Source organism: Heloderma suspectum, chromosome 1 (assembly GCF_057233095.1).
Source record: "Heloderma suspectum isolate Gila_16-S chromosome 1, 16-S_ref, whole genome shotgun sequence".
Lineage (NCBI taxonomy): Eukaryota > Metazoa > Chordata > Lepidosauria > Squamata > Helodermatidae > Heloderma > Heloderma suspectum.
The window spans coordinates 9610223-9624833 of record NC_139458.1 but is presented as its reverse complement, the minus strand read 5'-3'; the positions used below and the strand labels follow the sequence as shown (position 1 = coordinate 9624833).

At 48.2% G+C, this 14611-nt stretch overlaps 1 protein-coding gene across 1 annotated transcript in view; it reads right to left on the bottom strand.

Moving 5' to 3' along the window:
• Positions 1 to 527: 527 nt before the first annotated feature.
• ARMH4 (armadillo like helical domain containing 4) overlaps positions 528 to 14611 on the bottom strand; it is a 72942-nt gene continuing 58858 nt past the window's right edge. The window contains exons 9-11 of the mRNA XM_084842039.1: positions 5797 to 5828; positions 3937 to 4071; positions 528 to 2685 (exon numbers count right to left, since the gene is read on the bottom strand). Coding sequence (XP_084698165.1) covers positions 2617 to 2685; positions 3937 to 4071; positions 5797 to 5828 — 236 coding nt within the window. The 3' untranslated portion in view covers positions 528 to 2616. The remainder of the gene's footprint in view (positions 2686 to 3936; positions 4072 to 5796; positions 5829 to 14611) is intronic.

Below are 14611 nucleotides of genomic sequence, written 5' to 3'. Positions count from 1 at the left end.
AAATTGCTCACTATGGACTAGAAGCCAGAAAGATCACGCTGATGCAGTGGAGGATGGTGACCCCGCTTTCAGCGGGGCTGAGAATACATTTTTGGTTTCAGCCAGAACTCTAAAGGAGCTATCCAGGGTGCTGGACCTATTTTAGGGATGGTGTTCAGCACCTTGGATAGCTCCTTGGAGTTCTGACTGAAGCCCAGAATGGGTTTCAGCCCCACCGAAACTGGACCAACCAGCCTCCACTGCTTCTCCTGCTTTTGAGTCCACTCCTTCCTTGCCTGCTCTTTGGTCTTCCATGGACTTATTCTGTCTGATGCTTTTTCAACAACAGCATTTCTGCCTTTCCTAAGAAACCAATACCAGGCATGAACCCTTCCTCACTTACATCCAGGTTGCTTACTGACTGTTCCCGAGTGCTGGCCGCTCAAGTCACCTGGGACTCAGTTGTTTGCACAGTCCGGTGTCCTTTCTCCAATCCACTTCCCCATAGCCAACAGGAGGATCAAAAAACAACAACGAACAGACCAGATAAGAAGAGTTTTGATAGTGTTCATGTGATTGTGAATACACAGCCAAGTGCACTTATCCCAGCCAAGGTGCTATGAACTTCAGTATCAAATGACCGAATTCTTTCGCCAGTGATTCCCAAATCATGTGCTGTAAGGCATGCTGAACCTATGTACAATGGAGGGAGGAGGAAATCAATGCAGCTTCAGGACCTCCCTGCCTGGATGAGGATGGAGTGATGGATGCCTCTGAGCTGATGGCTTATGGTGCAATCCCATGCATGTTGAGACAGAAAAAAGTCCTACAATTCCCAACATACCCCAGCCAGCCATGGCTGGGGAATGCTGGGAGTTGTAGGTCTTTTTTCTGTCTCAACATGCATGGGATTGCACCATAAGCCATCAGCTCAGAGGCATCCATCACTCCATCCTCATCCAGGCAGGGAGGTCCTGAAGCTGCATTGATTTCCTCCTCCCTCCGCTGTTATAAGGGCAATGATAAGGAGAAAGGGCAAAGCTCAGGTTGAGCCCCTGCGTTGCATGCAAAAGGTCCCAGGTTTGATCCCTGGCATCTCCAGGTAGGGTTGAGGAAGTCTCGTATCTAAAACCTGGAAAAAAATACATATATCTATGTTTCTGACTACAAATGGGAACCGAACTCCCAATTTTAATCCAGGAAAAAAACCAAACCTGTGGCCCAGGTATCAAATGTTTGGAAGCCACTGCCTTAGATTTAGAGCTGGTTCATACATGTGTTTTCATCATTTGATGGCCCACAGCACCAAGGAATGACTTCAATGTGCTAACGAACCATTGGATATCAAAAACACTGCCAGAAACTTCCATTTCACCTCAAAATACAACAATGGAGACAATTCAAACATTCTCAGCTGAGAGGGCTGAATAATAACCAGGAGACATACATCCATGCAAGTATGACCCATGCAGCACCCCGATCCTGAGCACGTCTCACCGAGCTGAAAAGAGACTTCCACCCAATCAGCATACTTAAGGTTTCAACCCTAGTCTATGGCAATTGGTTGTTCGTCTCTTATGAGAATTAACTCTCCATCATAAGCCGGTGTGCTTAGAAGGCCAAACTAGCTGTTATGGGGGAAATGCATGAATAGTTTCCCAGTTGTTGTTGTTGTTTTAATGGAAAAGCAGTTGCGAGAGGTTGAGCAAAGGAACAGCAGCGAGTGGAGGGAATGCTTGACCCTTTCCCCTCCTGCTGTTTGTCCAACCAAATTGCAACCTCTCCCGGCTCACCAGTTGCTTTTCTCCTAGCAACTTTTCTCCCATAGGGGAGAAAGCAGCTGAAGGATGGCGGGGGGAGAGAAAACTAGCAGGAAGGTAAGGTATTAAGCAGCTGTGCCCCTTCACCTCTCCTGCTCCCAACTGCAGCCCCCAAACCTGTTTTGCAGCTTAGAAACAAAAAACACTTCTCATATCTCCCATGAAACTGTCTGTTCGGCTGTAAGCATAATGGACTATGCATATTATTGTGCCTGTTGATTGTACTCTACATAGTTACTACCCTGCTGGTGAGATGGTCTGCTTCATGGTGGCACTTTATTAATTAAACAGAGCCGCTAATTTCAGAAACCATGAACTCCACCTCAGGTAACACAACATTTTTAAAAGTAGCTTCCCAGCAGGAGAGACAGAATTTATCTGGGCTGAAGACTGTGCTCCCCAAAGACTGCAACAGGAATGATGACATCGTGATTGTTGGCGGCTGAAATGTAAATTTAAGCCTTAGGACTATTCTTGTCATTCAGCCCCCCACCGCTGAATCCTTGTCTACGTTACCTTTGAATGACATGTGGTGAATGAAAATTCTTATTGTTAAAAAACAACAGCCCATAGTTGTGTGTTACACTTGGAGCTGCAGCATGCTCTGAGTGGTGTGTGTGTGTGTGTGTGTGTGTGTGTGTCTTCCTTTGGGGGGGCTGGTTGTGTCAAGCACCACTGCCATGTAAATGCACAATGCAGCTGGCAGCTGTGATGCAGCAGAAACACTTTCTACTCACACACCTCCCTTGCAAAACAAAAAAAAGGAAGAAGGAGGGGGAGTCACTGGAGAGCGCGACGTGGCACATTGCAGTCTGATTCAAAATTCATCTTCGGAGCTATCTGCTAGGAGCATCACTCGGTCTTGCATGCTGTTAAATTCCCTCTGCTAGGAAGGGGGAAGGGGTTGAAGAGAGGGAGAATGGAAGACAAACAGGGAGAGGGGGGGATCAGCTACAAGGCATAAAACCTCATTCCTTTCTTCCCCTCCTAAGTGCATTGATGCACTTCATCTCTAAAGGAGGCAGGTTAGAAACTGGGGTGAGTAGTGGGGAGGTAGCAAGACTACCAGAGATCCAAAGGGAGTGAAATCTATTGCATCAGATAGTTCCCTGTCCCACCCCGAAGGTTAGCAGAAGCAGACTAAATGAAACATGGCAAATCACTGAAGTGCTAATTATGCAAACTAGCTTAACCTATTTAGACTGCAGTTCTAAACACATTTACTAAGCCTAATCTTACACAGTCAGGCTTACTTCTGAATAAACTTGTATAGAATTGTGCTGTTCTTCAGGTCTTGGAATTCACCTTTCCTGTGTGCAAAATTTATTTAATTTCAGTCTCATAGGATATTCAGTCCTGTCCAGTGAACAGGGCTGGAAAAGATACAGTCCCAAGGCTGTGTGTATGCCATGGTAGTGCAAAATCACATCTTTCATTTTTTAAGTTTCTGGTCCTCATGGCTGCAAAAGATTTGCTCGAAAGCAATTGGGAAATGGCTGCCAAAATCTCACTGGGAGGAAGGTTTCCAGGGGTCAGAGGGTGGGACTTGGGTGCCCTGAATGGGTCCTTCCCTGCCCCCCTCATGTTTAGCAAGGCCAGAGTAACAACCCAATCCTCTGCATGTCTACTCAGAAGTAAAGTTCCAGGTAACCATGTAAACGATGGCAGCCTAAATAACACAACACTGTAGAATGAATTAGGCAGAAAAGCAGTATCATTTTTGGACATTTGTTCAAGGCGAACCCTAATTTATAGGATTCACTAGGGGTGAAGGGGAAGGAATTTGGAGCGCCAGGATGCAGTATTTTAATGCAGCCTTCCCCACCCTGGTGCCCTCCGTTGGACTGCAACTCCCATAATTCCCAGCCAGCATTGCCATGCTGGCTGGGAATTATGGGAGTTGCAGTCCAACGGAGGGCACCAGGGTGGGGAAAGCTGCATTAAAATACCGCATCCCGGCAATCCCAAGGCTGTTTCAATATATTTTCTTTTCAATACACAACGTTCATGAGCATAATTAATCCAAGTTCCATGTGTCGATCTAAACAAAGAAGTGGAACTTTTTGCGAGCCACGGTTGTCCAGGTGGAGAACGGAGCAGGAGCACCTCCGCCAGGTTTGAGACAGGGTGCGTTTACCTTTCGCTTATGTCTCTTGAAGCCATTCCTGCGCCGGCGGTTCATGATCTTGATGCTGTACAGAGCGCCCAGGATAAAAAGGGCCCCGGCGATGCCCACCGCCACTGGCACCAGCATCCCTGACATGTAACCTGCCTGCAAGAGAGAAAGAGAGAGAGGGGGAGAGAAAGAGAAAGAGAAAGAGAGAGAGAGAGAGAGAGAAAAAGAAAGAAAGAAAGAGAAAGAAAGAAAGAAAGAAAGAAAGAAAGAAAGAAAGAAAGAAAGAAAGAAAGGCAAATACGAGAATACGAAGCAGGCTGCCAGCTCAGATTTGGTTTTTTTCCCCTGCCACTGTTTACAATTGAGCAAAAGCACCTTTATTTCTGTAGCTTTACTGCAATGTTTGGACCATGTGGTGCTGAACAGAAACGCAGTGGCAGGAGGAGGACTATCAGAGAGTTACAGATCCTTTTGTTTTCATGAAGCAGAATGAAACCATCTCCCCTTTGAGGGGCGCACAATGGCTCTGCTGACCTGGCTCTTTGCTCGTTTATGGAGTCGCTTGTGGGCGCAATGAAACTCACAGAGGCACAGCGGCCATACGACACCTCGTCTGGAAGCGCCTGTGGTCTGGCCACAAGCACTCGTATTTCCACATAAGAGCTTCAAGAATGTTGCAAAATCTATCTTACACACTGTAATTCCAGGTACATTTTTGCATGCGTGATGATTCTTCCTTTAATAGCACACATATATGCAAATGATCTTTGACAAAATTCACTGTTGGGTAGCCTTCTGGCCTTCCCCTCCTTTTTCTCCTACAATTTTCAGCATTTATACTGCTTTCTGCCCTGTGGAATCCACAAACCCCATGAAATCAGTTTCTTTTCCTGCCTTTACAAGCTGGAGATGCCTTAGGAACCCAAGAGAAACACCTCAGCTCCTTCTGCCGTTCCCTTCCCCTCCCTTCTCCTCTCACATGGACTGAAAAGCCAAAGCACATAAAGAGATGCTAAAGCCCCTGGATCCGGCAACTGCACGGTTTTCCTAGCTCGGGGATATGAGAAGGCAACCGCTAAGCATCCTCTTAGGGCATGCACAAACTGCCCGTGATCTGCCAGGACCTAACAATATGAGAAAAAGCCCTGCTTAGCAGGCAGGTGCACTTGTTTCATATCTGTGAAGTGCCTAAAAACCATAATGAATTTGAGAGCAGCCCTGCTGGATCAATTCATTTGATCCAGGTGTAGGCAACTCAGTGGAGGTTGGTGGCTCTGATGTCCGTGGAGTGGTAAATCCGCTCTTGGTTTCAGTCAGAGCCAATCTCACTGGTCCTAATTGAAACCCCGAGCTGATTCACTGCCCCACGGACATTGGAGCCACCAGCCTCCACTTAGGCAATTAGTACCCTCCAGATATTTTGGACTACAATCCCCATAATCCTTTGCCAGTAGCCAACCGGATACCTCCAAGAAGCCACGAGTGGGAGGTTGTCAAGGCAATCATCCGACCTGGCACCCCCAAAATGGGTTGGACTACAACTCCCATCACCCCTGGCCAGCATGGCCAATTTTGGGCCAGCAGCAATCACCATGAGGAACAGCTGAATTGCGCCTCACACACAAAGCTCTTGGAGAGGAAGGTCGAATCCAGGGACTCTCAGCAAAGGGATGCTATGGGGATGTGGACTGGAAAAGGCCCGCTCAGGGTGTGACTGGCCAGAGGGCAGGGCCATCAGGAACTTGGAACAACATGAAAGGCTTTTTCTCTCAGCTGCTCATCCGGAAGCTGCATTTGAGTCTTACTAGAAACCATGAATCAAAACGTCACCATTTCAGATTCCTGAAAATAAAAAAAATGACTAAGTGGAGAGCTCCCTACCTTATCTTTCAGCTTTTCCATCCAGCTCCTCACTAGAAAATCAACAACAGAAGCATTAATTGCAATCGCAAGCCTTAGAACAACACTGTATCTGCACAAGGCCCAAAATAACAAGTTATTGACCTGGTTCGCACGATCACGGAGGGGGGCTTACTTCAGTGGCTTATTTCCGCCACGTTGTGTGCCGGGGGTGGGCGGGATTTGCACAATTACCCTCACCAGCACAGCTTGTTGTCTGGTGCCAACATGGTGAGGGTGGCTTGTTGCCATGGTTAAAATGCCACCCAGAACTCATGGGCTGTTTTAGGGTTCAGGGTGCCTTGTTAACCACAAGCCACCCTTGCCGAGTTCGCACAGCATGGATAGCTGTGTTGGAGACAGTAATTATGCTAATCCGCTCAGCACACATGATAGTGCAAACCAGGCCATTGTGGTGGGTGTAGGGAGATTCAGATGACCACCAAATACGTGGAAGGAGAGTTGAGAAGCCATGATAGCTAGCTTCACCCCACTGCCAATGTGCCAATGCTCCAGGGACCACACCCCCTGTACATGTGCACACAGAGCTCCTTCAGACACATGATGAATGTATGAATGGGGAGTGGGACCAGGAACCCACAAGCAGGACATGCGCGCAACATGGGCGGGGGGGCATTGTTTATTGATATATTTCATTGCTGTAAGATGCCTTGGGAGGTCTTCTGCCTTGAAAGGCAGCCAAGAAATTTTTTAAATAAACAAACAGCACCCTCTCACCCATGTTCCCCAGCAACTGGTGCGCATAGGCTCACTGCCTCTGGTACTAAAGGTAGCATAGAGCCATCAGGACTAGTAGCTGTCAGGGTGGACACTGAGCCCATAGAATCCCAGAGTAGTTCTTATTCTGAGGAAGAGGAGTCGCTCCTGGGAGAGGAGCGCACTCCTCTTTCCCAGGGCCAACAGCTGACGGAGATTCCTCCCACCGGCATTCCTAGCTTAGATAGCAGTCCTGGGAGTGACAGAGCGTGGGAAGCAGACTTGATGGACGCGTGACGCCGACGCAGAGAGCGGCACCAAATGGAGGGCGCAGAAAGGAGGCGTAGTGCCCGGTTGGCACACAAACAACAGTTGCGCCCAGAAGATCCAAGGGAAAAGGGGAGGGACTCTCCCTAGCCCTTAAGTTCAGGGTCTGCCAGTGATTCCCTTTCAAACGGGGACCAACTGTTCCAACTCAGGGCATAGGTACTCTGCTGCTCATAGCTAGTTGCTAACGGTAGAGTTGTTAAGTTGTAAAAGAGGAATAAAGCTTTGAAAAGAATCCCTTTGTCTGTGTCTGGACTTGGCTACTGGATTAGACTGAGAGAGGCCTCCAAGGAGCCCTTGACAGTAGCCACTGACAGCCTTCTCCTCCAAGAATTTGTCCAATCCCCTTTTAAAGCCATCCAAATTGGTGGCCATCACCACATCTTGTGGTAGTGAATTCCATAGTTTAACTGTGTGGGCTGTGTGAAGAAGCCCTTCCTTTTATCTGACTTGAATCCCCCACCAATCAGCTTCATGGGATGACACCACTGGGTTCTAGCATTATGCGAAAGGGAGAAAAACGTCTCCCTATCTACTTTCTCCACACTTTCTATTTCAATTATAGTAATTATTTCTAAATTTGCATTTTTAGATATAAATTAGCACATACAAAGTATAAGCAAACCTCTGTCCCCTTTTTGGTGATGCCTTTCCCTTTCTTTTCTTTTTCTGATGATGCATTAAGTAACCATCCTACTGGCACTGCTTCCTGTCAGCATTTATAAAAATTGGTGCTATTTTCAAGAGATCAAAGTGATAAAACAGTGGAAGGGCCTTTTGTTAAACCTACCAGTGATAAAAGATCTGGGTGATAAAAGATATGGCACGGAAGAAGATAAAAGCTCCCTTAGGGACTCAGCAGGGATCATCAGTGAAACGATGTCCCTTATAGGTAAGAATCATTGGGCTGGCACTAGGCAGGAGTTCTCCATCAAGGTGCAATGTTCATATAAAGATAACAAAATAAAGTACCAAGGATGGGACTGGAGAGGTAATCTGAGTGAGTGAAGACAGGTCAGCAATTTGCGCCCCTTTGGACGTTTTGGCCAACAGTTCCCAGTGTCCCTCACCATTGGCTATGCTGGCCAGGGCCGATGGGACTTGTAGGCCAAACATCCGGAGAGCCACTCCTGATTCAAGTGGACTGGACAGATTGCCCATCCCATCTGAAGGGCTGCAACCAGGTTACAATCTGAATGGGCCTCTAAAACGTGCTTCTGAAATCTTCCCCCACCCCCCAAGATCTGCGATGGTGCCCTTAACCTTCAAAGATTTCTTGTATGTGGTTGACCACGTTTTGAGCGCGAGTCGGTGAATTCACAGGAATAATCCCTGGCCTGAGAGAAAACAAACAGAGGCTGATGCTCCCCTTCCCTACGTCTGTCTGGTGGCGCAGGGGTCGTGTGCCTTTAAAAGGCAGAAACCCAGCAAGTGAAGCTTTACCCACTACTGCATGTTCGTGCCAGGAAAATCGGCATTTGTGGGATTTCTGCTTGGCAGGCACCTACTACATCAAGGAGTGGGCAGCTGCGGCCCTCAACATAATTTCAAAAGTGCTCTCCAAGGGATCTGGCAAGAGTGGGCTGTCCTCTGCCGGCGGCCCACTTGGAGGGGAGGAGGATGCAGAAAGAGAGAAAGAAGGGGGTGTCAGAAGGAGAGAGAGAGAATACAGGAACACAGGAAGCTGCCTTATACTGAGTCAGAACATTGGTCCATCTAGCCCAGTATTGCCGACACTGACTGGCAGCAGCTGCTCTCCAGGATTTCAGGCAGCAGTTTTTCGTATCCCTACCTGGAGAAGTCGGGGATCGAACCTGGCACCTTCTGCATGCAAAGCAGGGGCTCTATCACTGAGCCACAGCCCCACCCACTTCGACCCTGGCCCCACCCACTGCTGACTTCGGCCCTGCCCACCACCAGCCTATGGCCCCCGAAAGATTACCTTCAAAGCAGGGGTGGGGAACCGGTGGCCATCCCGATGGTGTTGGACTACAGCTCCCAGCATCCCTGATCATTGGTCCTGCTGGCTGGGGCATTTGGGAATTGGAATCCAACAACAGCAGGAGGGCCATGGGTTCCCCAGCCCAATCCTGAACGAGTGCATCCCTTGGCAGAAAAACAAGAAGCCAGGCCCCAGTCCTGTTCTAATGGCACAGGAGCCTGGGCAGAAACTAGGCAGCAGTCCCGACCCAGCGCTCCCCCTGGCTCCTCTCCCCATCCCAAATCTTTCTTGCTGTTGTTCAAGGACCTTCTGCCTGCAAATGAGCCTGGAGCTGCATGGCCCCCTTCCCCTCCTTATCTGTCCCCTAAATCACGACGCAGTCGCATATTAGCAGGCTACCGACGAGGCCTGCAGTTTTGACCCCCTCCTTAAGCAGCTTGTCAGTTTGCTTTCTGGTGGGCATTTCCCAGCCTCCCCGTGCGGTTCACTGGGGAAATCTGGAGGAGAGTAACTTTCCCTCAGCCTCCTGCACTGACAGCTCTTCATATTGCTAATTGCCTGATCAGCCACTCCAGAGTGAGGGGAGAGGCCTCTTAACCCCCTTGTTTGCGTGTCCTTCACACTCTCTTCCCCCTTGCTACAGAGAAAAGGGGGCACCCCCCAGCCCAAGGCCTTCACCTTGCAGGCAGAAGATTTCAATTAATAATTGACTCGGACCTTGGCAGCAAATGGAGACAACGGCCTGGTTCTCCCGTAACGAGAAGCCACCATGGGGGGATTTCCCCAGAGAGCTTCTTGTTGTGGCAGCCGCCGCCATTTCGAATGCTCAGGGCATGGCAAGGGTGTGCTGTAGCTTTCCGTGATGTGCGAACCTGGCAAGGGTGGGTTGCTGAGATGGTTCACAAGCCACCCACAACCCTAAAACAGCCCATGGGTTCTGGGTGGCTTGACAGCACCCCAACAACCTACCCTCACTGGGTTCATGTGTAATGAGAAAACACATAGGCGAGAGCTTGGATCACCAACAAAATGCCTACGGGTGCTGCACCCCACCATGGCTAAGAAGCCACGATAGGCTGCAGTGATTGTGCAAACCAGGTCTCTCTCTCAGGGGCCCATGACCATAGTGGCTTGTTGAAGACCCAGCACATGCCAGACGCCATTTGCCTAATTACCTGCCCAGGTGCAGCTTGCTGTGTCATCCAAACCTGGGCAGTATGGCTTGTTGGAGGGGGAAACAACCCTCAAATAACCTAACAACAGGCCATGGGTGATTGTGCAAACCGGGTCACGCATTACAACAGAGAACAAGATATCCTTGCTGGGAAAATTCATTTGCCCCCAGCTACTTTGAGAATTGCAGCTAAGTTCAGTGAGATCAAGGAATTCGGAATTGCCATGGGGTTGAGCATTTTAGTGTTGGGTCCCTGTGAGCTCCATTACACTGCTGGCAAGCACAGGAGGGTCACCCCATTATGTGACTGGCCATTATTATTAAATTAGGGTGCAATTCTCTTATCGCACATTGTAACGTTGCAAACCTGCGGATTGGTTTCATTTTTCCTTCAGTAATGTTCCGTGATAATTGTCAAACACATCAAACCCTCCACCATTTCGTAGACAAATACAGGAGCATATCAGGATAAAACATCCCTACTCATCTCAAGCTAGGATGGACACGTGTCCTCTTTTATAGAGGAAACAGAAGGAGGTGACCATCCAAAGTAGACCACGTTTCTCAGGATGCAAGATAGAATTTATTAGACGAAGCCCAACACATTTTGGCCTTTAAAAAATTTATTTTAGGCCTTCTTCAGGGGATAAAGAAAAAAGACTGCAGAATTTTTTCAGGAAAAGATTGATACAGGAGACAATCTTCTGCTGGAAAAATTTTGCAGACTTTTTTCTTTACCCCCTGAAGAAGGCCTAAAATAAAAAAGGCCGAAACATGTTGGGCTTTGTATAATAAATTCTATCTTGCATCCTGAGAACCTGTTTCTCTTCTTTGTGATCTCTTTTATAGAGGACCACCCTCTTTTTGAAGGTATCCCCTCTTTGAAGATGCCTTATTTATTTATTTATTTATTTATTTATTTCTATCCTGCCCAATCGCCAAATCTCTCTGGGCAATTCATAAAAATTAAAACCACAAAGCACAGCATAAAACAATATAAAATATGAAAGCTTAAAACCACAATATAACAGTACAACCAGAATAAAACCTAGCAGCAATGCAGAGATTTAAAATGCAGGTTTAAAACAGCAAAGCTAAAAGACTAGGAAGCTAAAATGCTAAAATTCTGGGAGAATAAAAAGGTCTTCACCTGACGCCTGAAGGAATACAATGTAGGCTCCAGGTGAACCTCTCTAGGGAGCTCATTCCACAGCTGGGGGGCCACAGCAGGAAAGGCCCTCTTCCTGGTAGCCACCCACCTCACTTCCTTTGGCGGGGCTCCCAGAGAAGGACCCCTGAGGATGATCTTAGGCTCTGGGCAGGCACATATGGGAGGAGGCGATCCTTCAGATAACCTGGCCCCAAGCCGTTATGGACTTCGAATGTTAATACCAGCACTTTGAATCAGGCCCAGAAATGGCCTGGCAGCCAGTGCAGCTGGAAAAGTATTATTTATTTATTTATTTATTTATTTATTGCATTTATACCCCGCCTTTCTCCCTCTCGCAAGGAACTCAAGGCGGCTTACATTATCCTCCTCCTCACCGTTGTATCCTCACAACAACATTGGCCATTCCCTGTCAACAAAGGGTCTCGTGGCACCATAAAGACTAATAAATTAGCTTACACGTCCACAAAAGCTTATTCCAAAATAAATTTCTAGTCTTTAAGGTGCTACAAGGCTCTTCGCTGTTTTTGCTGCAGCAGACTAACGCAGCTGCCCCTCTGGAAACTGGTTTAAAAATAAAGAACCATGCGCTCTGTGACCCATCCACAGTTCGCACCTGCAGAGCAGATTGAACAGGCAGGCACACAGGTCACCTGGTCAAATAGGCGTATTTCTGTTTAAATTATTGTAATAATTTCTACGGGTGCAAATCCGATGCATGTTTAGATAGAAAACAGTCCCACAACTCCCAGCATTCCCCAGCCAGCATAGTTGCAGGACCTTCTTCTATCTAAACATGCACAGGATTGAGCCTTAATTTTGCATTTGTACATAGGAATGAGCTGATGCGATGTTTATGCAAACCACTGCCCTCTTTGGTCCTCTTTTGCGGATCGTGCATTTCCTTTCTTTTGGCAACTCGTTCGTGGCCGCCCCACTGCCCACGCTCCGTCCTCCACAACCACGACTTCACTTTGAAGCAGGTGGCTTCCCTCTGTCTAACACGCGCTGGGTCCATGTGCAAGAACCGCCTCCCTTGCTTTTAAAGCAAAGACAGCCACTGTTCCTCGGGCTGGGGATGCTTCAGGCATCGTCGTGTGACAATACGCTGCCACGGTTCGCAAACTTACCTCGACAGCTGTAGTGTGTCAAGCGGCAAGCTGTGTACCTCACGGGGCCTCGGTGTTCAACTACAGATGAACGCAGGGCATCTGTGATTGAGACCTCCTGGTGTTTCGTTTCGTTGTGTCACTTCAAAACAGCCACATGCGGCTGTTAATTGGATTGGGGAAGTGGCTGCAAAGGAGAGGAGGGAGCAACTCCTTTCTTCCACACCCTCTCCCTGATCTAAATCGTATTTATCCTAGGAAGGCAGGAGGAATGGTACTTATATGTACACGTTCATGTACACCTGGCTGCTTGAGGAGGGGGTGATTTACGCTGGGGAAACAGCACAGGAAGTCAAAGTTGAACACCCCCTCGCCAGCACTGCTTCCTGAATCAAATGAACAACCTCATGTTGCTGCTTTGAAGTAAATAGATAAAGAGACATACACACACAGAGCAGGTGATTCTGATCACGGAACTCAGACATCACGTCACGCATGGCCACCAGTGTTTCTGCACATGCATCTACCAACCTGCGCACTTTAGACAAGATGCATCCGCCCCTACTCCAAGGTTTAACTTCTAGGAACCCCAAGGGAGGGAGCTAAGCTCTGAAAAGTGACAACCTGAGCAACTTAAACAACGTTTGATGAAAGCATGTCTTTGGTCTGGCTTTAACAAAATAGGGGTAAAAATAAAAACAGGGGTAACACAGGGACAGCAATTTTATTTATTTCATTTCTATACCGCCCGATGGCCGAAGCTCTCTGGACGGTTCACAAAAATTAAAACCACAAAGCACAGCATAAAACAGTGTAAAATATGAAAGCTTGAAACTGCAATATAACAGTACAACCAGAATAAAACCTAGCAGCGATGCAGAGGTTTAAAATACAGATTTAAAACACTAAAGCTAAAAGACTAGTAAGCTAAAATGCTAAAATACTGGGAGAAGAAAAAGGTCTTCACCTGGCGCTGGAAAGAGTACAACATAGGTGCCAGGCGCACCTCTCTAGGGAGCTCATTTCACAGTTGCGGTGCCACAGCAGAAAAGGCCCTCTTCCTGGTAGCCACCCAAGGAGAAGAACCCAACAATACTTTCCCAGATTTTGTAGGTCTGTGCACTTTTTATCTGCTGCCAGTTAGACCTGCTGTGTAGTTTTAGTGACACATTGCCTGGGTTCAGAAGACACAAGCCATGATGGTTTATTTAACCCATGATGGTTTATTTAACCCATGATGGTTTATGGTGGGTTCGCATGTCATCTGTGAGCTTTTTTCTAACCCACGTTGGGTTTATTTACTCAAAATAAGCCATCCTGATAACCCACAGTCTTCAGTAAGGCTTATTTAATCCATCACGGGTTATCGTGTCATCCGTTGCGCAGCATGGATTAAGTTGCTCTCCTACAGAGTCGGTCGGCAGGATCAGTCAAAGGCGCTGCTGCCACTCTGCTCCTCTTGGGTGATCTCTGTTTCCTAGATCTGCCTAGCGACAGATTGAGCTGCCAGCTACGCCCTCCCCCACTCCTTTGGAGAAGCGCTCTGCAAACTTCCGAAGTGTCTTTCGCCTGCGCGCCTCCCCAAGACATTCACATGCGGTGCAATTCCCATGTTTCCCACAGAGAGGCATAGCCATGCAGGTTTTGCTAGTGCAGGGTTTTATTTGGGCATCCTGTGCCTCCCCATAGTGGAACCTGTGTATGAAAGGTCCTCCTGTTCCTGCCAACTTTCAAGGGTTTAGAGTCAGCACCCCTTTTGGGGTGCAAAGTAGGTTTCGTGGGGGGGGGGCGGGGGGAAGCGAAGTGGGCGGAGGTTCTGGAAGGGAACCGTGGGGAAGGTGCGCATGGCTGGAGATAAAGGAAGGGCTTGGAACTCCGGCTTGGGAAGTGGGGCGGCGGACGGATGCTTTGCAAGGCGTAACTTTTTACACTCAAGCCACGCCAAGCCACCATGAAAACCACTTCGCAACAAAAACCGGTGAAAGTTTGCAGCAATGGAACGAGATTTTATGCACAGGTTCCCCTCATGGGGGGGCATCAGATGCACAGCAAAAACCCTGCAGATGGAGCGGTGGGGGTGCGGGGGAAGCGGCTAAGGAACGACGCCAAGTAGAGAATGGCGGGGAGCCGGCAGAGACAGGAATCATAGAATAGTAGGGTTGGAAGGGGGCTACAAGGCCATCGAGTCCAAGCCCTGCTCAGTGCAGGAATCCAAGCCAGAGCATCCCTGACAGATGGCTGTCCAGCCTCGTCTTGAACACCTCCGGTGTGGGGGAGCCCACCACCTCCCTAGGGAATTGGTGCCATTGTCGTATTGCTCTCACAGTCAGGACGTTTCTCCTGATGTTCAGCCGGAATCT